The sequence below is a fragment of the Oncorhynchus mykiss genome, chromosome 7 (assembly GCF_013265735.2).
Source record: "Oncorhynchus mykiss isolate Arlee chromosome 7, USDA_OmykA_1.1, whole genome shotgun sequence".
Lineage (NCBI taxonomy): Eukaryota > Metazoa > Chordata > Actinopteri > Salmoniformes > Salmonidae > Oncorhynchus > Oncorhynchus mykiss.
In genome coordinates this window covers 32467083-32492735 of record NC_048571.1, presented here as the reverse complement: position 1 = coordinate 32492735, position 25653 = coordinate 32467083, and the positions used below count along the sequence as shown (strand labels likewise).

The window sequence follows — 25653 nt, the reverse complement described above, 5'->3', positions numbered from 1 at the left end:
AAAGGCATTTTAGTCCAGGAATAGGCTTAATCTGGGTCTGGGAAACCGGGTATATAGGTTTCTTGGTAAGATCCGATTGAATTTCCCATTCAACCCGTATATATCCTATATGTTCACTTGCAAAAACCTAGATGTAGCCAAGCCTATATGACCCTTTAAGGTTAACCTAACCATCCCTAACAGCAATACTTAGGCCTATCTAAAGTTTTTCATACCTGGAACATGTTTGGGAAAAACTTGGTGCCTTCCCTTCCAAAACCATTTTAATTGTTCATATGGAAAATCAGCAAGCAGTGAAAAAGCATTGGAGAAAAATAGAATGCCTTGTAGATAGAGCTATGTCAGGAATGTCATTTTATTGACAAAAGTGTAAGCTAAACAGTAGGCTATATACACACACTTGTGAAATAATAAACTGGAACGTCCCCAAAAATGAAACATAAAAATGTATCTTGTCAGGCAACACTACAAAACTAAAGACATTCCAAACAGCTCATAATTTCAAAAAGAACATATCGCAGTGGGAGGGTTGGCAGATTACAAAACGTTCTAAAGAGCTCTGCAGACCATTAAACCAAATGCAAAGTTCTAAATATTTTTCTCAGAAACAAGCAGTACAATCTCACATCATAGCTAACATTAACATTTGCATTTATTAACAGTGAAAAACAGCATAGAGCAAATAAGAAAATGCTTTAACCATGGCACAATAAGTGTTCTCTGTACTAACACCATGCATGGCAGCATTTGGTGAGTACCCCCTTTAGAATATCGTCACAAAGCACAGGTAAAAGTAAAGAGAATGTTAAATCTATGGAAGAAATACAAGAACACAAAATGTGTCAGGGCATTTGAAAATGATACATGCTTCCAAGTGAAAGTGATGTCTCAGCACAGCAATAAGAGACTATCCTCCTCCTAACCATATTATTTTGACTTTTGAAATGAATTTCAGCGCTCTTGCTCGAAACGGGATTGGACTCAAGCTGCATCAACATGGCAACAGTTGGCTTTTTGCCATTTGAAAAGCCACACCCTACTTTTGTAATCATATCATACATCAAATAGATATAGCAGTTTTCCATTTCATTCCTACGCTACAAACTTTGGTAAAGGAACTAAAGATAGTTGGGAGATTAAATGCATCCTAAATGCAAGTTCTTACCTTTGCATTAATGAAACCGCATGTTTCACTTAATCATTATTGGTAGAGGGGAAAATTGGGAGTCTTATCCTAGGGTTATCTTCACTTTCCTAGCCCCAATAGGCCTATCATTTAAATCCATGACAGCAGATGTTGCCTCCTTGTGTGACTCAAAGGCAACCATTGCCTCACCGGTGGGCAGGCCCTTTTCACTGAACTGCAGACAGACTGAACCAGGCAGCACCTGATACCCATAAAAGAAATCGAGAATCTCATCAACTGTTACAGTGAAAGGCATGTTTTGAATCTTTACAATGGTAGGTCCACGAGGGTTACCAGGGCCTCCGGTTGATTGTCCTCTCAGAGGGTCAGAGCCAGGGCCAAAGGCAGACTGAGGACACCCTCCTGATTGCCCATGGCCACCTCCTCGGTTGTTGTGGTTGAGGCCTCTGCTCTTTCTAGGGCCATTGTCAAAAGGTGGCATGCCCCTCAATCCCTCTGGCCCAAAGCCAGGTGGGCCATTGTTGCTGCCTGGTCGGAAGCCCGGGGGTTCCAGAACTGCTCCAGGCAAGTGACCGGCAACCATGGGTGGGGGTATGCTAAGGGCTACATCCCCAAGACTTGCTGCAAGTGGGGGTGGAGGGGGCCCCGCTAGTCCATTACCTGGGACAGTAAAAGGCGTAAAAGGACCATTGCCTAAATTGCCTACAGTATTTCTGAGGAAGTTGAACTCATCTCCTGTCATACCGGCAAAGGGGTGACCTTGAACTGGATTCTGTGCCTGAACATGGCTGTGTGCCTGGCCTTGAGTGTTCCCTTGTGGTTTCTGGCCTCTTTTAACCTGTGGTGGTGGGTTTCTCTCAATTTCCTTCATCTGCTCAAAGGTGATCAAATGTACAAAGGCATCTCTGCCATTTAACTTCTGCCTGTGTAGTCTCTCAGCATTTAGTGCATCCTCCTCTGCCCTGAACTGCATAACAGCCTGACCTAGACCGTTACCACTGCTGTCAACCAGAACTTTAAGACTTTCGTCAAATACTGAAATGCCATCTAGAAACAGACGGACATCTTTCTTTGACACATTATATGGAATATTTGAGATGTGAGCACAGTTTCTAGGGCTCTTGACTGATTCTGAGTTGTTTTTCTTATCACCACCCTGCATCCTTTGACGAATGGAACCAATCTTTTCAAACATAGCATTTTTACTGATGGGGTGAACTTGTATGAATCGGCTACCCATATACTGCATGTGACAGCCAAGTGCAACTTTGTAGTCCATTTCATTTTTGAACTCGACAAAGCCCTCGCCTGTAGCTCGGCCAGTGGGTCCATAAGCAATGTAAATGCTGTCTTCCACAATATCCAAGTTTTTGAAAAACTCACAGATCTGTTTGTTTACTGCTTCGTAGGGCAGGCCTTTCAGGTAAACACAGAACTCCTTGTTGTGAGGGGAGCGGGACCTCGCACGGTCTCTGGTTGACGGGGACGCTGAACTCATGTTGCTGCGGCGGTGCTGGTCTTGCGGCTCATTATTGAATTTTGAGTGGGCTTGCCCTCCAACCCCGATGCCACCACTGCTGACACTCATCCACTGCCTTTCTGTGGCCGGAGAGATGTCAACATACCTTTGCCCTAACATTCCGGTGCTTCTTTTGAGTGCCTCAAAAGTGTCCTGAGGGGAAAAGAACTTGGCCAGCGCCCTGCCGCTACTCCGGCCCATGTTGTCCCTGACCAGTCGGATGGAGTCCACCGCTAACCCACGGAAAAACTCCCTAATATCCATTTCTGTACCTGAGAAGGGCAGGCCTTGAAGGTGGACATATAACTCGTCTGAATTACCTATTGCTGCCTTCATGTGTGCCTGGATATTTAACAGAGGGTTCATATGGCCCAGAAACATGTGGTTTGGTGTTCCTAGAGGCAGCCCTGAGGCCAGTCCACCAGGGGGTGGGATGCCTGGGTTAAATGGTGGCATTGAGCCCATGTGGGACAGATGACTCATGGGAAGGACAGGGGGGCCTTGGGTTAAAGGTGACACAGTGGGAACAGGAGGCATAGAGGACACAGGTGGTGGAAGTGGCATGGGGGGTATGGAAGGCATGGGTGGAAGGGATGGCATGGTTGGCAAAGGGGGGATAGGTGGTGGTACAGAGTTGAGGGAGGACATGGCTGTTGTCATAGTGGATCCCATGGTAAGATTTGGGCTGCTGAAGTTGTTGCTGAAACTGGGGGGCATGTTTCCCATGCTAGTTGTGGCAAACGTGGACACATTTTTGTTGCTTATAGTTTCATGTGCAGATGCAGCTGTGGTGACTGTGGTTGGTGTGGTGTTGCTGAAGCCTTGTAAAGTGGTGGGTAAACTGCCCCTCCCACCTGTGCGAACCGTGGGGCCTGGCCTGCTACCGTTTCCTGCGGCTCCCTCCACATTGCCTGTTTCGAAACGCCTGCGGCTAAGTTCGATCATATTCTGCATCTCTGTCTTGCTGCTCAGCAAAAGTGACACTTTAGAACCTTTGATTGCTCCCCCTGTACGCATCATACCAAGCCTGGCATCTTCATCTGTGGCGAAAACAATAAAAGCCTCACCATGTTCACCCCCTACAATATGCACCCCACCATCCGGGATAGTCAATCCAGAGAAGAAATGGCGTATGTCCATGGTGCCCGCCACTATCGGGAGACCCTGCAAGCGGATGACCACAGCCATGCTGCTGAGGCGAAACAACACACACCTGCAGGTGAAAAAAGGCAACCACCGTAAGACTAGAGGAAAGAGTAAAGAACAGACAAAACAAAAAGAGCAGGAGACAAACCATGATTTAGAAAACAGCTTACGTTTGGAGGTATTCGATGAGAGCCCAATGCATCAATAGAGGAATTCAAAATACATGTGCAAGTATTAGGCCGTCTGTCTACTCATCACCACTCTTACACAGCCATCCACACATTGCTTCATTTACCACATACATCAGCCTTGGCTCAAGGAGATTATGTCAGCCCAAGGTCTAATATGCAAATCTTGGCCGAAATTTAGCTCGTAGGCCTAAATCTTGCTCATAATTAGACCCAGAGTACCACACATTTCAACACTGTAAATTGGATGAACCTGTAGCCCAACTTCCAATTTATCAATCTGATGCATCATGAGGTCTATGACCAGTAAAGGTCAGGTGGAAGAAGGTGCCTGAATTTAAAGGCTGAGTAAGTCATTTTCGAAGCTTGCAGGATGCATTACTTACCAACAACAGCTGACAAATCCTAATAAAAACTACATCACGTTCTGAAGTTGACTTTCCTTTGTCTAACTACACTATCTTGAATGTAGCAAAGGCCTGTACAGGAAATTCACAGTTCCTCGAAAGGGAGACAATGCTGGCAGAGTGAACATTTTACATGATTCTATGCTAGATTTGTACCGAACAATTAGCGAGACAGCTAAAATGGCTTTGAAAAAGTAAGACATCAGCTAATAGACCTCAACAAAATAACTACACTATGGCAGTCACTAACTAAATTATTTACATACTATAGGAATTTGGGTACATTTGTGGACAAAAACCCAACTTACTCAACCTTTAAAATATAAAAATGTGTCAATTTGATATTACCGCAATGCAGTATCCCTAAGCAATTGGACGACACTGTGCCATCTCAGTAGCAACTGGTAAACATAAAAATGCATTTATGAATCATTTAAATACCAGTCAGAAATGTTGTTTTATCATCACGACACCAACCATATTAAAACATTAAAAGAGCAAAACAATTAGCCTATGCTTAGGCCTGAGTCTCAAGCATTGTTTAGAGCAAGTGTTGGACAAAACAGCCTATCAAAAAGCAAGTAGAGAGAATGTGGTCCACAGAAGGCAGTCAAGTCATGAAGTGGAGACATTTACTTAGGGCTTTGTGGATGCGGTATTTTGCCAAAGAAAGCCACTAACATACCATGCACTCCCTCTATACCACTCATACCTTGGTAGGTCATTCTCAGCTCTCCACACCTTCAGAGGTTTCCACAATGGAGTGAACATTGAGCCCAAAGGGAATCAATAAGGTCCATGAACATAGCCTAACAAAGCGAATAATTACTGGTAAAAACCACCAAGAGCCCACAGGAGGTTGTGAAAGTCGGACTGGCAGTCAATTGAATGAACCTATGTTCAGGACATATTTACAAGCTTACCTGTAATAATAAGTGGTGCTTCGTTAAAACTGTGGCACAGGATATCCAAGCCAATCCTGACGGGCAAGCAATTTAAATCAATTCTAGACTGTAACAAAAGAATAGGAAATGGAAGCAAAAACATGAGCAGGCAAATTTAGGCATCCTTAGTGAACAACATGTACAAAACACTCTTGATTCAGCCCCAGCACCATATCAGCTCTTTTGTGTCAGTAGATGGTCAGAGAAATGTAGTAAATTGGCATCAACAATAAGAGCAAAGTCTGAAATGGCTGCCTTGCCAAAAGCCACACAATAATAATAAAAATCATGCATCTCATAATTTCTCATGTTGACATCAAGCATAGAGACATTTCATTCATCACAGCAATCCATAACAGCAAAATAAACATGCATGCCATTGAAAAACTTCAGCAGTGAAATACAGAATTTCCCCAATTCTAACGGAATAGCTTATTTAGGTACATTTCTAAAGTATTCTATATAAAACGATAACATCTCTAAATGTTAATGAGGGATGTGCAGTTCACCTAGCAATGTGCAGATTGCCTAGCAATCAAATGTACATTGTTTAAAGCAGTTTTGCAAGTCTAAGTCACAAGTGACACCTCTGAAAAAGCCCCCTACGAACAACAGGTTTGTAGAACCATGACTTTTTCGAGTTTTCAGTTCATTGTTCACTGGTAGGGATGTGCATTTTACCTTTTGTGGCTGTTTGAGTACTTGCATGATTTTTGTTGTTTACTAAATTACAAAAAATATAGTAAAGAAGCTGTTTTTAGAACGATGATAGAATCTCTCACTGGAAAATTGTTTGCGCATTTATCTACAGCAGTTGAGGCTTGTGGGAGTTATATGAGGACGGTCTCATTGTAATGGCACGGTATCAAACACATCCAACATATGGAAACCACACGTTTGACTCCGTTCCATCAATTCCATTCCAGCCATTAGAATGAGCCCATCCTCCTATAGCTCCTCCCACCAGCCTCTAGCAATATACAGTATATGCCAACAGTGAGCAACAATGCCTAATTTATCATAACCATTACTGATAACTAAACCTAATAGCTAAATTGCCTCAATTTAAGATTAATTGAATTTACTAAATAAACCCTTGCTCAACAGAATAATGTAATAGATCAAAATAATAAATGCTTTAATCAAGTTGACATTGGTAATCTGACATCGGTCATCTTTTGTGGAGCAAAGACGTTTGGGGACGGGGAGAAATTACAATAAAGCAAAAACAAACAGGAAAGATTCTCTGTGCAAAATGTCCAAATGACAGTTTGGCTGGTTGTAAGGAAAAAGAAAGTTGTGAAAACGACACGTTTCTGATAAGATTTCAGTTCAGCTTCGATGCATATTTTATGTGGTTGAAATAGTATCATCTTTTATGAAGAAAGCACCTCTGCAGAGCGTATCTAACTGAGCACTGCATTCTCTCAAGATACAGAAATAAAATTATATTTTTCCACTCCTGTTCCCAAGTCCAAATTTTGCCTACATTTGGTGTATAATTTTTTCTGCAAGAAATGCTTAATTCTGCAGGAGTTAAGGCTATAGCCCTATTCGCACGTGAGTAGTACTATTAGACAACGTTGGTTGTGTGTTTATTACCCCAGAATGTCTGCCATTCCAGCGAACGGTTAGGACGACACGTTTCTTTCCCAAACTGCCCCCTTTAATTATTATTTTTTTTTTAATAAATTGATGGAAGCCTGGAGATTTTTTTTCTAAGTGTTTAGTTATTTCAAAAAGTCCAAGCCACAACAGGCTACACTGATAACTTGGGAACCAAGCTCAAGTTCCTAAACCATCACGGTTTAGTGTCACCATAAAATTTGAATTGAGGAAGTGTGATCATAATCATTATGATATTTTAGCGATCCGCAGTAGAAGACTTCCTAAATGCCCCCCAGCCTTCAGATATGAGCTAAACAGCTAACTTGCACTTAATGCTTTTTTTCGGTGGGCTATGATTGAGAAAATGAACTTGTTCCACACGTTTAGCTCAGTTCTATGCCGTTTTGCGATCCATTAACAGCAAGGTTTGCATTAAATAGGCGCAATGTTTTTTTTAATGATGCATTTGGTGATGTTCAATTAATTTGCACAAAACGTATAAACAAAAACATTCACTGTAAAAGTTAATACATGTAGGCCCTTCATATATATATGCAGCACTTCGTTCAATTTATTGAATCAGTTATTGTTTTCTTGCTCAAACCGCGAGCAACCCCTATCAAACCACAAGGATGTCGATTCACACTGGGCTAGTATTAGAGGACTTTGGAGTTTGCCAATAAACAGTAAGTCATTCTGGTTAGTCAGTTTCCATTTAACCCATCTAAACAGTAGGCCAATGTTTCCTTGAAACGCCACAGGCCTATTTGAAGTCCTGTCTTGTGACTGTCTAATTTGTAGAGAGCCTCACAACCATCACACATACCATGATCCTCTTTTACCACTTCACAAAATATTTTCCAAACATGACTTTTCTGTCCCCCCCCCTTCTCTTTATTTTATACTCTCCATTCACAGCTTGTCTTATTGAATTAAACTTTAACCATGTCCTTTTGCCACCGTGGATTGAAGTTAACTTTTTCTGCCAGTTAAGCCCTAAAGCTTATGCACTAATACTAGATAACCTAAAATAAAGAAAAACATTCATGTAGGCAAAATAAATTGCACAATAATGATACATTTATGGATTATTTAAGGCATTGTTTCTCTACATTCAACTCGCCTGCCAGCCACCTGCCCTTCAGCCACAAAATTGAATGACCAACCCTCCCCACGGATATAACCACAGGGACTTCGGGTTATGAGTTAACCCGCACATCACTATCGCACATGAGTCGGTTTTGTTGCTAAACAACCAGCCAGTCTATGGACAAACACTAAATCAGGCCCGTTGTGTCAGTCTCGCACTGAGGATTGTATTCAGAGCCTGCCCCATGAAAAAGATAAGCCTGGGCCTACAATGAAATGCAGCCTTCCATATTCCTTATATCGTATACAAAATGTTAGAGAAAAAACAACCACCCGCACATTAACACTCATCAATGTAACTTCAAAGCTCCAGCACACTACAATCTCTCAATTGTGTGGGAATCTTTCTACAAAAGATACAGGACACAAAGGTCACTCCTGAGAGCACCTAGCCACTTCGTACACATCAGCAACAATGGACGTGTGCACTTCAACATGACAAAGCAGAATATAACCCTTCGGATGACAAAATGTGAAATCATTTGCAACAATAATAAAGCTAGAAATAAGCTAGAAGAGAGAAAGTTCACTTCAACACACATGCCATATTAGCAACAGATTAATATTAGCTGCGGTTAATATTTAAGGAAGTATTGCCAAGTAAAGGTTTGTTGCACCATAAAATAATCCATCTATGCATATGCTACCATTTTGGGGGGAGTCAATATTCTCTCATTATGGGAGTTCCACCGCTGCTGGAAACACAAGTCAAGACAACAGTGCCTTCCAAATCGAGAAAAAGGAAGTATTGTTTTTTGGAAAATGTTATGACCATGGAGATCAAAAGAGAAGCTATAACAGTCTATTCAAGTATGACTTCAGTCAGCACACTGGTGCATATCCACTGTTACGACTTTAAAAAGACTGCTAATGCCATATGGCAGGGTTCGACATTCAGGGCTGTCGGCTGGCCCAGAAACATCTGCCGAGCTCACCGGGCCAGTTAATCAAGCTTTCATATGGCCCGCTTGGGCCAGTACATTTACACACTCCAAAACAGAAAATAATGGGGTCTATTTAATCTTCCCTACGTGACACTTCACACTTGTTATCAATCAGCATACGGTTTCTAAGCGGAGGCAAGAATGTCAAAGCCTTCCCTCTCCGTCTCGAGTGAGCCCCGCCTTAGTACGGCCTGGATACTCGCTCCAGACCCGCAGAGTTGAACAACGGCACACACATTCCATAATCACAGAATAAAAGTCCTCCACCAGCCATTTTTCATATCATACATCCTACAGAGCAATGTCTTTATTAACAAAGAAAGGTTTTCGCAGGCCTAGTCATATACTATGTAGCTGCCTGATTGTCAAAACATGAAAATGATTTACACAATCACTTGTTGGTAAAAATAAAAAAACAGGAAATAAATACAAATATATTTTCTAATGCTGCTCTCTGTGGTCTATAGAATTGTTTAAAAACCAGATCAAATTTACAGAAGCTGTTAATGAGCTGTCGTACATCCGCGGAATATCCACTGTCGGGTGGCAAGAGCGTGCAGCTCCTCATACAGCCGATTGCTGAATGGAAAGAAACGTGTTCGAATAAACCCAGTCACTGTGTAACATTCCTAAAATGCAATCTAGAGAAAATATCATTTAGATGGCAATTATTGAAAAGAGCGGGATTCCAGCTTTCCCATACAGTTTTATTTCGCAACTCCAATTTTTGCACAATTGCAGCGTTTTACAATCCGAGTGTCTGGCATGACAAAAAAAGTAACTGCAGGAAGCACGTCATGGTCATTAGTGTGTAAACAGTAGGCCTAGAATGTAAAATTCACACAATTACACTATTTAAACACTGTCAAAATCACATGATTGTATTGGGCTAGTGGTATTTTAGGATATTAAACTAGATCATATTTAGAGTCTGATATCTAGCTAATGATCGGGGTAAATGCAGATGAGCATCCCCATGCTTCAGCCATGTGGCCACTATGCTGAACACGGTTTTAAAATGTAATATTCCCCTACATGTGATAATGCTCATTGCTAAAATGGCACACCAGCCTGCAATATGGACCATGTACAGGTACCTAAATATATTACTGTTGATCAATATGTTACTGGGCTCAGGAGGGTGTATTTTTCTTTTCCAAACAGTTGTTTGGATTCATTTTTAGAAAAAAATGGACTGTAAATTAAACATGAAAAAAACCATGATTGAAATTCTGGTTCATAACTTGCTTTCCTGTGAACTTGGCCTGGGCAAGTTAATTTCTCATTCGGGCCATTCGTTTTCACTTGGTACTGGCCCAGTGTGCCATTGGCAAATGTATCTGAATGTCAAGACCTGCTTTTGGGCTTTTCTTCTAGTCTTGCCATTCAAATGAAATAATTTCAAAATGTTGGCCTATTCTTCAGGTAACTGGAGGGATACATATTGATTCAGATGATCCACATACCAGTATGTGTCTATCTGTATTCCATCTTGATGTTAACTTGGCCTAGAATAGCCTGTGTACGTAACAATTAAACATCAAGGTTATTGCCCATACAAATAAGTGGTAGACAACAACCCAGACTTGAGGTCTCCAAAGGACGCATTAGAGTTGACGTTAAAACCTCTTACATTGAAGAGGGACCTGGGCTGCCCTATTCATGCTTGTTGTTCCCCAATCTCTACACAGGACAAATAGCACACACAGGTAAGTTGATGAAATAGCAGCAATGAAATTGTATGTGCACAAAAACGCTGTCAACATGAACAACGCTGCAAGACTTCATTGTAAAACACATTCGCCAGTAACGTACCGTTAGCTAAAAGCTCAGTCCGTCAGAGTACAAAAGCAGTTGCCAATCTGAAGGGCTGCAGGTAGACAGCAAATTCTGCAAAACTACAGGAAGACCGCATACAAATTACATCCAGTATTGTTTAATCATTGTAGCCATTATTGTCCAGTTGGATGTGCACCACTGATATGTACTTGAGGAAAAGCGTCATGCTAGATAGCTAGTGTGATTCATGTAAAAGAGCACAGTCAAGATGGCGCTGGTGGCGAAAATGCTTTATAGAAGCTAGCTAGTTAATTAACCAGGGCCTGGTTTCCCAAAGGTATATTACGGCTAAGATCATAGTTAGAACCATTCAATGGTTCTAACGATTAACTGAGCCATAAGATCCTTATGGGAAGCTGGGCCAAACAAGATTGGTAGTTACTAGCAGCAACATTTGCTAAAAACATAACAATTGCACTTCAACGTACTTCAGATTAGTAACATCACAGTAGCTAGCTAGCTAAACAACCAAAACAAGACAGAACAGCGAACCTAAATGTTTCTCCACAACCGTTCTAAACTTAAACCATGGCTAGGATCAGAGTGGTAGTTAACATTATATATAGCCTGTTTGCTAAAAACATAGCTAGCTACCCCATTTGGGCAGGCCAACCATCTAAAATGCCGATAAAAAACGACAGTTAGCTAGCTAACCATTCATTCTCGCTATAGTCCCCGCATGTCTGCAGGATTATATTTCACTGATGGATAACCATTTCAACATTAGTGGCATTTGTTTGCTGTTTCTCTTTTGTCCTTACCGAAATATCTGTTAAAAGATCTTTATTTTATTTTGTGTAGCGTTCTCTCCATTCCGTGCTCTTCTCTCTTCTTGTAGCTGGTAGTAAAATGTCGGTCGCGGTGACGTAGAACTCCTCAGCTCCCATGATATAATGACGCCATCTACTGGACTCAAACATGTTTTATAACATTTGATATGCGTCAAAATGCTGTACTAACTCAATATACTATAATTCAATCAGAGCACGTGGAGAATAATTTAAGAACCAATCGACCAACTACATAAAATACTAACATAATAATTCAGGGTCAGGCCGAATCAAATTTTTATTGGAGTGCTAGCTACAAACATATGCATGTATGTATGTATTATGTGAGATTAGATTGCTGTTGGACATTATGGAAAGACATTTTGGGAAGAGTAATGAGTCTGTACATGCAGCAGATGGCACAGCAAACAGAAACAACAAGCACTGTAAATGTTCAGTCACGGTGGTGGTAGATTATACTGATGTCATAAAACAGCTGGCCATGTAAATGGTTTTGCATACTTCCCTCACAATACATTTTCAAATCAGTTTAAATGATAACATGCAAGATTCATACAAACAATACACATTTTGCCAGAGACTGTATACAAACCAACTGGGGAGAATTTCCATGATTGGAAGACTGTTAACCTACAAGATTGGCATTACATTTCACACATTGAGATAAAGGAAATATTTAATCAATTTCCTCCTTTAGTGACATGAAACCTGTACTTTAACCTTGTTAGCATGCTGTCAACGTATAATGACTTATCCATGAACTAAATGGAATCTTGCACATGCTACATGAATTAACCATTCTGTAACTTGCTCTCAGTCATGGAATCCCATGGTCAAAGCAGCTGATAAATTATGTTAAGAGCACTTGTAAAGAACAGGAAGGTATGCACACAAATTTATGCTCCCAATTAAATGCTTTAAGGGACTTTGTTCTTTACAAGGTTTCTTTATTAGCCCAGCACCTACATTTTTAAGGATGTGCGTATGAACAAACTTTAACTACTGCACAATATATGCATCAATAATAATACTTTGTCAAATACAAAAGGAACCAATTATTCAGGTCTACCAATACAAAATCTAGTCATAAGCCTACACTAAAGTAAGTCAGGAAGTTGTGCGTGTTTCTTGACAGTAGAAATAATTACCACTCATCACAGGAGTGGCATAGTATGCAGCAAACTAAACAAGCTTAGTATTCACAATGCTCTTAGGTATGTTTCCTGAAGGCTTTCTTTAGTGCTGCGTCCATTTGATGCTCTTCAGATCGATTCCTTCTTGCACCATCTCCCACAAGGGGCTGAAGAGAAAAAGTTGGACAACAATGAATACATTAACCTATGAGTGCATTGATAATATTGCAAATTAAAAGGCTATTTATTATAAAGTATTTCATTAGATCATTAACACTATTTTGTACAAAAAATATTACAATCTCTTTCCACCAGTAAATTCCTAGTTAAGTGACATTCAGCATGTACATTTTACAGTGGTTTCCTAGACGCAGATTAGACACAGATTAAGCCTGGACAAAAAAAGCACGTTCAATGGAGATTCTCCATAAATCTTGATTTGTAGTCCAGGACTAGTCTTAATCTGTGTCTGGTAAACCACTATGCATGCTATTCCACTCTTTTTCACTCACCTCATCTCTCTCAGGCGTTTGACCTGCTGAATGCACTTGTCCGCTGTATAGTCCACTTCTGCCTCCGTGCTAAATCGTCCGATTCCAAATCTTCAGGTATTTGGAGTAACAACAAAAACAGACTAGGTAAAACACCAAAATAATACCATTCAGCTGCAACATGTTTTTCTTGACCCTGCTCTTTTGTAATTAGGAATGATAAAAATAAACATTTAAATCTTTCAAATCCCATGACCATCCATTTGATCTTCTTGAGTTGTGTTCCTAACCGTTACTCACCTGATTGAGGAGTGGGCCAGGTCCTCATCTGTTCCAATAGCTCTCAAGACATATGAAGGCTCCAATGAAGCAGAAGTGCAGGCACTGCAGGAAGATGGCATCATCAACGTACAGTATTTATTTGGATCCAACTTAATAGCTGTTAATCCATTTGATATACACTACTGTTCAAAAATTTGGGGTCATTTAGAAATGTTCTTGTTTTTGAAAGCAAGGCAATTTTATAACATAAAATTGATCAGAAATACAGTGTAGACATGATTAATGTTGTAAATTACTATTGTAGCTGGAAACTGCAGATTTATGGAATATCTACATAGGCATACAGAGGCCCATGATCAGCAACCATCACTCCATTGTTCCAATGGCACGTTGTGTTAGCTAATCCAAGTTAATAATTTTAAAAGGCTAATTGATCATTATAGAAAACCTTCTTGCAATTATGTTAGCACAGCTGAAAACTGTTGTGCTTATTAAAGAAGCAATAAAACTGGCCTTCTTAAGACTAGTTGAGTATCTGGAGCATCAGCATTTGTGGGTTTGATTACAAGCGCTGTTCTTGTTGAGAAATTACCAAGAAACTGAAGAGCTCGTACAACGCTGAGGCAAGATAGCGCCGGAGAAGAAGCAGACGTTTTACGGGCCCACAACCGATTGTGTTTTTTGTTTGTTTATTTGCATTGTTTGACTTATTTTTAAAATGATTTTGTACATAATGTTGCTGCTACCGTGTCTTATGACCAAAAATAACTTCTGGACATCAGGACTGTGATTACTCACCACGGATTGGCAGAATCCTTTTTTTCCTTTGAGCAGGCCGACGCGAATGATGTACTGCTTTCTCAGGAACAGGCCCAGATCCCAGTGATTTGCATGAAGAGGAGGCAGAGAAAAAGGGTCCGGATGGAGGGCTGCCTTCTGAGAACCCGTAGGCGATCTAATAAACCCCCACTTCCTTCCATTCTGCTAGCAAACGTGTAATCTTCAGACAATAAACTAGATGACTTACGAGGAAGATTAAACTACCAACGGGACATTAAACTGTAATATCTTATGCTTCACGGAGTCATGGCCGAATGACGAGACTATCAACATACCGCTGGCAGGTTATACTCTGCACCAGCAGGACAGAACAGCGGCGTCTGGTAAAACAAAGGCCAGTGGACTATAAGGAATTCTTGAGCTATTGCTCGCCAGAGATAGAGTATCTCATGATAAACTGTACACCACACATACTTAGAAAGTTTTTGTATTTTTCGTTGCTGTTAACATACCACCACAGTCAGAGGCTGGCACAAAGACAGCATTGAATGAGCTGTATTCCACCATAAGCAAACAGGAAAACGCTCACCCAGAAGAGGTGCTCCTAGTAGCTGTGGACTTTAATGCAGGGAAACTTAAATCCGTTTTACCAAATTTCGATCAGCATGTTAAATGTGCAACCAAGAGAGAAAATATCAACCTCTAACACCTTTACTCCACACACAAAGACGCATACAAAGCTCTCCCTCACCCTCCATTTGGCAAATCTAACTATAATTCTATCCTCCTGATTCCTGCTTACAAGCAAAAATTAAAGCAGGAAGCACCAGTGACTTGGTCAATAAAAGTGGTCAGATGAAGCAGATGCTAAACTACAGGACTGTTTTGCTGGCACAGACTGGAATATGTTCTGGGATTCCTCGAATGGCATTGAGGAGAACACCACATTAGTCTTTAGTCCGACGAACCATCAAACAGGCAAAGTGTCAATACAGGACTAAGATCGAATCGTACTCCATCGGCTTTGACGCTCGTCGGATGTGGCAAGGCTTGTAAACCATTAGACTACAAAAGGGAAGCACAGCCGAGAGCTGGCCAGTGACACGAGCCTACCAGACGAGCTAAACTACAACTATGCTAGCTTCGAGGCAAATAACACTGACACATGCATGAGTACCAGCTCTACCAGAGACTGATCACGCTCTCCTCAGCCGATATGAGTAAGACCTTTAAACAGGTCAACATTCACAAGGCCGCAGGGCCAGACGGTTTACCAGGACGTGTACTGCGAGGATGCGCTAAACAACTGGAAAGTGTCTTCACTGACATTTTCAAACTCTGCCTGTCTAAGTCTGTAATACAAAGGAGTTTTAAGCAGACCACCATAGTAACTGTGCCCAAGAACACTAAAGTAACCTGCCTAAATGACAACAACTGACCCGTACCACTTACGTCTGCAGCCATGAAGTGCTTCGAAAGGCTGGTAATGGCTCACAGCACCATTATCCCAGAAACCCTAGACCCACTCCAATTTGTATCCCAATAGACCCACAGATGATGCAATCTCCATTGCACTCCATACTGCCCTTTCCCACCTGGACAAAAGAAACACCTACGTGAGAATGCTATTCATTGACTACAGCTCAGCGTTCAACACCATAGTGCCCTCAAAGCTCATAAGTTAAGGACCCTGGGACTAAAAACCTCCCTCTGCAACTGGATCCTGGACTTCCTGACGGGCCGCCCCCCAGGTGGTAAGGGTAGGTAACAACACATCCGCAACGCTGATCCTCAACACGGGCACCTCAGGGGTGCGTGTTCAGTCCCCTCCTGTACTCCCTGTTCACTCATGGCTGCACGGCCAGGCCCGACTTCAACACCATCATTAAGTTTGCCGATGACAACACTGTTCAGACAACGACGAAACAACCTATAGGGAGGAGGTTAGAGACCTAGCCGCGTGGTGCCAGACTAACAAATGTCCAAGCACACAAAGACAGCTGTGAAGATGGCATGACAAAACCTATTTCCCCTCAGGAGACTTTAGCATGGGTCCCCAGATCCTCAAAAGGCTCTACAGCTGCACCATCGAGAGCATCCTGACTTGTTGCGTCACTGCCTGGTATGGCAACTACTATGCCTCTGACTGCAAGGCACTACAGAGCGTAGTGCGAAAGGTCCAGTACATTACTGGGGCCAAGCATCCTGCCATCCAGGATCTCCATACCAGGCGGCGTCAGAGTTAGGCCCTAAAAATTGTCAAAGACTCCAGCCACCCTAGTTACATACTGTTCTCTCTGCTACCGCGCGGCAAGCAGCAGCATACCACCCTGCATACCACTGCTGGCTTGCTTCTGAAGCTAAGCAGGGATGGTCCTGGTCAGTCCTTGGATGGGAGACCAGATGTTGCTGGAAGTGGTGTTGGAGGGCCAGTAGGAGGCACTCTTTCCACTGGTCTAAAAAAAAATATCCCAATGCCCCAGGGCAGTGATTGGGGACACTGCCCTGTGTAGGGTGCCGTCTCTCGGATGGGACGTTAAACGGGTGTCCTGACTCTCTGAGGTCATTAAAGATCCCATGGCACTTATCGTAAGAGTAGGGGTGTTAACCCCGGTGTCCTGGCTAAATTCCCAATCTGGCCCTCAAACCATCACGGTCACCTAATAATCCCCAGTTTACAATTGGCTCATTCATCCCCCTCCTCTGTAACTATTCCCCAGGTCGTTGCTGCAAATGAGAACGTGTTCTCAGTCAACTTACCTGGTAAAATAACGGATAAATAAAAAATAAATAAAAGCGGTACCGGAGCACCAAGTCTCGGTCCAAGAAACTTCTAAACCTCTTCTACCCCCAAGCCATATAACTCCTGAACAGCTAATCAAATGGCTACCCAGACCATATGCAATGTCCCCCCCTCCCCCTTACACCACTGCTACTCTTATAGTCACTTTAATAACTCTACCTACATGTACATATTACCTCAACTAACCGGCACATTGTACCGGTACCCCCTGTATATAGTCTCGCTATTGTTATTTTACCGCTGCTCTTTAGTTACTTTTATTCTTAACTGTATTTTTTTTAAACTGCATTGTTGGTTAAGTGCTCATAAGCCCTTAAGTAAGCATTTCACTAAGGTCTGTTGTATTCCGCGCATGTGACTAATAAAATTTAATTTGACTACTCCTTCATAGAACAGCACAAACGGGCTCTAACCAAAACAGGAAGAGTGGGAGGCCCCGGTGCACAAATGAGCAAGAGGACAAGCACATTAGAGTGCCTAGTTTGAGAAACAGACGCCTCACAAGCCCTCAACTTGCAGCTTCATTAATTAGTACCCGCAAAACACCAGTCTCAACATCAGTGAAGAGGCGACTCCAGGATGCTGGCCTTGTAGGCAGAGTTCCTCTGTCCATTGTCTGTTTTTTTTGCCCATCTTAATATTTTATTTTTATTGGCCAGTCTGAGATATGGCTCTCTTTGCAACTCTGCCTAGAATGCCAGCTTTCTGGATTTGCCTCCTCACTGTTGACGTTGAGACTGGTGTTTTGCGGGTACTATTTAAGAGTTGTATGAGATCTTCAGTTTCTTGGCAATTTCTCACATGGAATGGCCTACATTTCTCAGAACAAGAATAGACAGGCGAGTTTTTCAGAAGAAAGTCTTTGTTTCTGGCCATTTTGAGCTGTAATCGAATGCCCTAATGCTGATGCTCCCGATACTGAAGTAGTCTAAAGAAGGCCAGTTTTATTGCTTCTTTAATCAGACAACAGTTTTCAGCTGTGCTAACGTTATTGCAAAAGGGTTTTCTAATGATCAAATAGCTTTTTAAAATGATAAACTTGGATTAGCTAACACAACATGACATTGGAACACAGGAGTGATGGTTGCTGATAATGGTACGCCCATGTAGATATTCCATTAAAATAAAATAAATTAAATCAGCCATTTCCAGCTACAAGTCATTTCCAACATTAACAATGTCTACACTGTATTTCTGATCAATTGTTTTGTTGTTAACTGGACAAAGTGCTTTTCTTTCAAAAACAAGGACATGTGACCTCAAACTTTTGAACGGTAGTGTGTACATACACAGTACCGGTCAAAAGTTTGGACACCTACTCATTATCAAATTTTTACTATTTTCTACATTGTAAAATAATAGTGAAGACATCAAAACAATGAAATAACACATGTAACAACCAAGAAAGTGTTAAATAAATCAAAATATATTTGAGATTCTTTAAAGTAGCCACCCTTTGCATACTCCTGACATTCTCTCAACCAGCTTCATGAGCCAGTCACCTGTAATGCATTTCAATTGACAGGTTTGCCCTGCAAAAAGTTAATTTGTGGAATTTCTTTCATGCATTTGAACCAATCAGTTGTGATATACAGAGGATAGGGCTAGCTGGTAAAAGACCAAGTCCATATTATGGCAAGAACAGCTCAAATAAGCAAAGAGAAACAACAGTCAACAATCACTACTTTAAGACATGAAGGTTAGTCAATACATTTCATTTCAAGAACTTTGAAAGTTATTCAAGTGCAGTTGCAAAAACCATCAAGTGTTATGAAACTGGCTCATGAGGACCACCGCAGTAAAGGAAGACCCAGATTTACCTCTGCTGCAGAGGATAAGTTCATTAAAGTTACCAGCCAAATTGCAGCCAAAATAAATGCTTCAGAGTTCAAGTAACAGACATCACAACATCAACTGTTCAGAGAAGATTGCATGAATCAGGCCTTCATGGTCGAATTGCTGCAAAGAAACCACTAAAAGGACACCAATAAGAAGAAGAGACTTGATGGGGCCAAGAAACATGAGCAATGGGGCGGCAGGTGGTTAGAGCGTTGGACTAGTGACCGGAAGGTTGCAAGTTCAAATCCCAGAGCTGACAAGGTCGTTCTGCCCCGTTCTTCCCCTGAACAGGCAGTTAACCCACTGTTCCTAGGCCGTCATTGAAAATAAGAATTTGTTCTTAACTGACTTGCCTAGTTAAATAAAGGTAAAAAAAAAAAAAATTAGACTGGTGGAAATCTGTCCTTTGGTCTAAGTCCAAATTTGAGATTTTCTGTTCCAAACGCCATGTCTTTGTGAGATGCAGAGTAGGTGAACGGATTATCTCCGGAAGTGTGGTTCCCACCGTGAAGCACTTTGCTGGTAACTGATTTATTTTTAATTCAAGGAACACAACCTGCAGGGCATTATGCAGCGATACGCCATCCCATCTGGTTTGTGGGCTAGCTGGTAAAAGACCAAGTCCATATTATTATTGTTTTTCCAACAGGAAAAATTACCCAACACACCTCCAGGCTGGGTAAGGGCTATTTTTTACCAAGGAGGAGAGTGATGGAGTGCTGCATCAGATGACCTGGCATCCACAATCAGCCAACCTCAACCCAATTGAGATGGTTTGGGATGAGTTCGACCACAGAGTGAAGAAAAAGCAGTCAGCAAGTGCTCAGCGTATGTGGGACCTCCAAGACTGTTGGAAAAGCATTCCAGGTGAAGCTGGTTGAGAGAAGACCAAGAGTGTGCAAAACTGTCATTGAGGCAAAGGGTGGCTACTTTGAAGCATCTCAAAATATTTGGATGTGTTCAACACTTTTTTGGTTACTTCATGATTTCTTTATGAAGGAGAGAACGGACATACAGGATGTTAGGCCGGCATCACCTGATTTCTTTATGAAGGAGAGAACGGACATACAGGATGTTAGGCCAGCAGCACCTTATTTCTTTATGAAGGAGAGAACGGACATACTGGATGTTAGACCAGCAGCACCTTATTTCTTTATGAAGGAGAGAACAGACATACAATCAGTGCTGTTCATTTGATTTGTTTACATAGTGTTATTTTAATGTCAACACCTGAACATTGGATTTGTTTACATAGTTGTATTGTTCTTACTTGCACATTGCTTTACTTGTGTTTCTTTTATATGCAAATTTGATTGCACTAGGGAAACTTAACTCTCATGACCACATGGTGCCATCTTTAATGTTCATGCACAAAGTGCATAGTGCTGCTAATTTTATTTGTTGTTTATTGGCTTTCAATATAACTTGTTGAAATTATTTCAGTGTGTCACCTGCGTGAACAGTTGATGTTGAGATGTGTCTGTTACTTGAACTCTGAAGCATTTATTTGGGCTGCAATTTCAGAGGCTGGTAACTCTAATGAACCTATCCTCTGCAGGATACATTTTCCAGATTGACTGACCTTCATGTGTTGAAATAATGATGGACTGTCGTTTCTCTTTGCTTATTTGAGCTGTTCTTGCCATAATATGGACTTGGTATTTTACCAAATAGGACTATCCCTATACCATCCCTACCTTGTCACGACACAACTGATTGGCTCAAACGCATTAAGGAAAGGAATTCCACAAATTAACAAGGCCCACCTGTTAATCGAAATGCATTCCGGCTTCCTCATGAAGCTGGTTGAGAAAATGCCAAGAGTGTGCAAAGCTGTCATCAAGGCAAAGGGTGGCTACTTTGAAGAATCTCAAATATATGTAACACTTTTTTGGTGACCCATGTGGGTTATTTAATAGTTTTGATGTCTTCACTATTATTCTACAATGTAGAAAATTGTAAAAATAAAGAAAAACACTGGAATGAGTAGGTGTCCAAACTTTTGATTGGTACTGTATATAAATAAAAACATCTAATAGCTTTTTATTTGCTACTGACCTGCCAGATGATAGAGCGACATCCTTCAGGGCCATCAACAGACTCTCTCCCTCCACGTAGGCAAAGGACAAATTAATGCATCCTGTGTCAGGCAAAGATTCAAGTTAATAATAGAGCATCAACATTTAAGGAATTCTTCACCGATTCATCAACTGACTAAAGTATAATCCACAAACTATTGTGTTTCACTTCATCTGTAGGCATATGCAAAATGCTATTGCTCTAATGTGATTATGATAATGTACAGCACAGTACTTGATTTAACTCATACACAACTCATAAGCAATAAAGTGATTTATTTAACAGATTACCAGCCAATTACATCTAATGATTATTATGAAAAATATGAATTCCACTTCCACCCACTTATATGCCTGTGTCTATTATTCTGTCCACAAATCCCTTGCTCTGCGCTTCACCTGGGTATCTTTGCTCCGGGTCACCATTCATCACAACATCAGGGATCTCTGACATGATTTTGCGCACAAGGCGGTTTGCCAACATGGACACCCGGCTGTGATCATACTGGAAAGGAGAGAAGATCAATAAGCAACAAAAATAATAATAATAATAATATGTGAACTTGTTCTTTCACTATAAAGAATTCACAACTACAGTAAACACTCATTTACCCATCAACACAACATGGAGCAAAAAATATATGATGGACCCTTTCATATAAAGCAGTGGGGATTGGTCAGATAAAAGAACATTATCAGTTTGCTGTGCAAGCCTCAACATTCTGACTGTTTTTTTCCGATGTCTTCTGAACTCAAGCTATAAAAAAAAATGAAAACAGTAAAAACAAACAGAAGCAAGCATTGATGAACAACATCCTGTGTAAGTTTGTTTCCGGCAGTAATGAGTTGTCTACCTCTAGCTCCTGCTGGGCTATATCACAGGCTGCTCCCAGTCCCACAGCCAGAGGAGTGGGCACTGTCCCTGAGCGAAGCCCCCTCTCCTGGCCTCCACCATTCTGCAGTGGCTCCATTCGAACCCGGGGCCGGCGCCGCACATACAGTGCCCCGACCCCTGTCAAATCATAAACATACTTCACTTGTAATTATTTGTAGTCACTCAATTGCTCGCACAGTTCTTACATAAACACCAACAATTAAAGGAGTTTAATATGTGGCTACACAAAAGAGTTCACTCAATGTAGTAGTCAGGCTTGTGGTCAATTCCATATCAATTCAGGAAGTAAACCAACATATCAATTACATTTTCTCTGCTTGCTTTTCAGTGATGAAAACAGGAATTTCAGTTTTGTTCCTAAATTAAAATGGAATTGAACTCCAACACTGTGATAGTATCTGATATTCAACAATGTACCTTTAGGACCATATATTTTGTGCCCGCTGATGGACATCAGGTCTACCTTCCAGTCAGATACATTGATGGGGATTTTTCCCACAGCTTGAGCTGCATCAGTGTGGAAGAACACGTTCCTTGACCGGCAGATTCGACCTGGAGAAGTGTGTGTGAAAATAATAGCGGATTAATAAAGATAAAATGAAATGTCTCAATTTCATAGTGGATATACTTCTGAATCTATTTAGGCTAAAAAGGTTACCTATGTCTTCGACAGGCTGCCTCACACCAATCTCATTGTTCACGGTCATCACAGACACCAAACTTGTGTCTTGACGAATTGTTCCCTCCAGTAGCTGTAAAAAAAATACAAAAATAAACATTTTTATATCAGCATGTGAGGTATTCAAGATATACAAACGTATTGAAGAAATACGTTAACAATTGATCTTATTCTTGGTACAAGAGCAGATTGTGGAGTGGATTCATACAATGGGGCTGTATAAAACATAGCACATCTGCCACATTTAGATAAAACAACCAAACAATTGAGCTTGCCTGTAGGTCAACCAAGCCATTAGTCTTCACGGGAAGATAGGTTATGTCAAAGCCCTCTGCTTCCAAGACTCGACAGGAGTCCAGCACACACTTATGCTCCGTCTGAGTGGTGATCACATGCTTCTTCTTAGATTTGTAAAATCGGGCCACACCCTAGGAGGAATACATTGTACAAACAAAAACAAAAACAACCACTCAATTCCTTTTCCTCTTAATTGTTAGCATGTATCCTCATTTACAAATACATTACACAGCAGAACAGTTGATTGACCTTAGCTCATTCTTATGTCTTAATCTTTCCATCAACTGGCAGTTCTTGGCATGTATTGTTCACCCTCCCAAATCCTTGCCGTTAATCTGATTACTAAAGCGGTAAAAGGGAGACTTACTTTGATTGACATATTATTGGATTCAGTGGCACCACTTGTGAACACGATCTCACGAGGATCTGCAGCAATCAGGTCTGCCACTTGCTGTAAGGAGAAATCAAATGAAGATATGTTAGCCTTATCATATAATGACATGATGCAATAGCTACTCAATTAATTGTAAATTAATTACCTTTCTAGCTTTTTCCATTGCACTTTCACTTTCCCAGCCATATGCATGTGTTCTGGAGTGAGGGTTACCATAATAATTAACTTGATAGGGAAGCATTGCATCCAGAACTCTTGGATCCTAGAGTCATGAGATAAAAATATACTGAGTTGAAGATTATGTGCAGGTGGCAGTTCTCAAAGATGGCATTGGATCTTATTAATTCGCTTCAATGCAATGTTTTACAGACTTGACATGCCACCAGTTTGGTATAATTATCGTGGGAGAGGCTATAGGCTGGCAGCTAACGTTAAAGAGCCACATACCATTGGTGTTGTTGCTTGAAAATCCATGTACAGAGGTCGCAACTCATCGTTCTCCAGTTCCCTACTTTTGATCAATTCTGTAACAACACCATAATATTGTGTCATTTGGGTTCAGAAAGCATACACATTTATCTGGGAATTAATTGGAAAACGTCTTATATGCATTCAGGGCAGAAAGACACTGTCACACGGATGTGATGTAACGGCATAAAAGTTGGAGAACTGGTTACGGCCGGGATGCCACGTTCAAAACAACTGAGAAATCGGACAAATACGATCTTCAAGTCGGACAACCTGAGCTCTAAAAAGAGGCCAGAGTTCCCGAGTTGGATGACCGTTGAAATCGATTTTTTTCCCAGTCGCAGCTCGTTTATTTCCAAAGTTCCCAGGTATTTTAAACACGGCATTATCTAACGAACTTGCTGCGTCATCGAATGAGTATCATTAGCTCGTGAGCTAGCTAGATGATAAGTAGCTAATAAAACATTGTGTAAAAAAGCCGCATAAACTAAAATACCTCTCGCAACAGCATTCACCGCATAGTTTACTCGGTGGCTTGGGAACCCTCGCAGGGATCCCAGAAGCTTCGTCGTAACAGTCTTCCTCATCATCTTCACAGTAATGTTTTGCTAACCTTGCTATACAGTTGTAGCTAACCTTCACCAGTGACAAACAGGATTCGCAGCGAGGAAAATAAACTTGCAGATCTCTATGTTTGCCTGTTTTGTGAGACCCGGGTATAACAATGTATTCGATTAACAGGCTGGTTTAATTATTAAGACGCATCAAATCCTTGTCGACACGGTCATCATGTGAGGAACCGTCAAAATGGCAGCGAGGGAGTTCTATTAACCCGAGTCTATGGCCAGCGACAGGAATGGGCAAAAGCGGCGAGGGAGGAGCGCCATTCTCAAATAGAACAGTAATCTGCACCGTTTGGTCATGTTGTAATGAAGGCAGTAGGGTGCATCGTCCAGAAACACAACATCTCTTTTCCATAAACTATATGTTCGTATTTTAATTGGGAAGGTAGATAAAGCCTTTATATGAAAAGCAATCACTTTTGCAGGAGTAAACACAGATTCATGCTCATTACCATACTATGGAACGCCATTTGGGGTTTTGGGTGTCAAAAAAAGATACACATCAAATAATCCTGTTTGACGTTCCAAATAAACTTGTTGACCAATCAGGACCGGAATATGACTGCACGTGACATAATTTAACACGTTCATAACATTTTTACGTAGATATTACACAATCCCTCGTATTTCATAACGATTGTTATGATGCTGGTAAAGTTTTGTCTAACTCACTTGCTGCGCTTGAGCTCAGACACACTTCCCCAAACTCTGGGAGAGTGCTGGGAATAAAATAAAAAAAAAAGGTAGCTAGCTGATGTATGCAAATAATGTTCTTCCCCAAAAACAAAACGACATAATCTGTTTCAGTAGTTATAGTTAACTAGGTAACTATCTAGGTAAGTGTCATAATCTAAAATACCCCTAACATGTTTCAAACAGACCACCATAGTCCCCGTGCCCAAGAAAGCGAAAGGTAACCTGCCTAAATGATTACCGCCCAGTAGCACTGAGGTCGGTAGCCATGAAGTGCTTTGAAAGGCTCGTCATGGCTCACATCAACACCAATATGCCAGAAACCCTAGACAAATTCAATTTTATTTGTCACATGCGCCGAATACAACAGGTGTAGTAGACCTTACAGTGAAGTGCTTACTTACAAACCCTTAACCGACAATGCAGTTTTCAGAAAATACAACAAAAAATAATAAATAGATAAGAAAAACTAATAATTAAAGAGCAGCAGTAAATAACAATAGTGGGGCTATACAG

At 41.2% G+C, this 25653-nt stretch overlaps 2 protein-coding genes and 1 pseudogene across 5 annotated transcripts; all 3 read right to left on the bottom strand.

The window, feature by feature from the left end:
* The window catches only part of LOC110527660, a 30846-nt pseudogene extending 26977 nt beyond the window's left edge, over positions 1–3869 (bottom strand).
* Positions 332–11800, bottom strand: rbm12 (RNA binding motif protein 12). Of its 3 annotated transcripts, XM_021609079.2 has the most exons (4): positions 11653–11800; positions 10868–10950; positions 5331–5418; positions 332–3879 (listed from the first exon to the last, which is right to left on the bottom strand). In XM_021609079.2, the coding sequence occupies exon 4, from the start codon at positions 3852–3854 to the stop codon at positions 1230–1232; it is 2625 nt and encodes an 874-aa protein (XP_021464754.1). In that variant the 5' UTR covers positions 3855–3879; positions 5331–5418; positions 10868–10950; positions 11653–11800; the 3' UTR covers positions 332–1229. The 3 variants fall into 3 exon arrangements, with proteins under 3 accessions (XP_021464754.1, XP_021464755.1, XP_021464756.1); XM_021609080.2 differs by lacking the exon at positions 10868–10950 and having other exon boundaries at positions 11653–11794; XM_021609081.2 differs by lacking the exons at positions 5331–5418; positions 10868–10950 and having other exon boundaries at positions 11653–11784.
* Positions 11801–11941: 141 nt separating this feature from the next.
* nfs1 (NFS1 cysteine desulfurase) lies at positions 11942–24723 on the bottom strand. 2 transcript variants are annotated; one of them, XM_036983155.1, is made up of 14 exons: positions 24318–24723; positions 23801–23877; positions 23499–23615; positions 23327–23410; positions 22938–23090; positions 22642–22735; positions 22401–22535; positions 21943–22100; positions 21488–21593; positions 21069–21150; positions 14387–14440; positions 13607–13690; positions 13328–13417; positions 11942–12982 (listed from the first exon to the last, which is right to left on the bottom strand). In XM_036983155.1, exons 1-14 carry the CDS (start codon positions 24409–24411, stop codon positions 12919–12921), a joined length of 1392 nt encoding a protein of 463 aa, XP_036839050.1. In that variant the 5' UTR covers positions 24412–24723; the 3' UTR covers positions 11942–12918. The 2 variants fall into 2 exon arrangements, with proteins under 2 accessions (XP_036839050.1, XP_021464757.1); XM_021609082.2 differs by lacking the exon at positions 14387–14440.
* Positions 24724–25653: the final 930 nt, after the last annotated feature.

Excerpts from the sequence above, each read along its gene's own strand:
- rbm12 (XM_021609079.2), bottom strand. The coding sequence starts at position 3,854 with ATGGCTGTGGTCATCCGCTTGCAGGGTCTCCCGATAGTGGCGGGCACC.
- nfs1 (XM_036983155.1), bottom strand. The coding sequence starts at position 24,411 with ATGATGAGGAAGACTGTTACGACGAAGCTTCTGGGATCCCTGCGAGGG. Across the intron at positions 23,091-23,326 it reads CCAATAATATGTCAATCAAA|GGTGTGGCCCGATTTTACAA; the intron begins GTAAGTCTCCCT and ends TATTCCTCCTAG. Across the intron at positions 14,441-21,068 it reads GTCGCTCTATCATCTGGCAG|TACATCATTCGCGTCGGCCT; the intron begins GTCAGTAGCAAA and ends CTGAGAAAGCAG.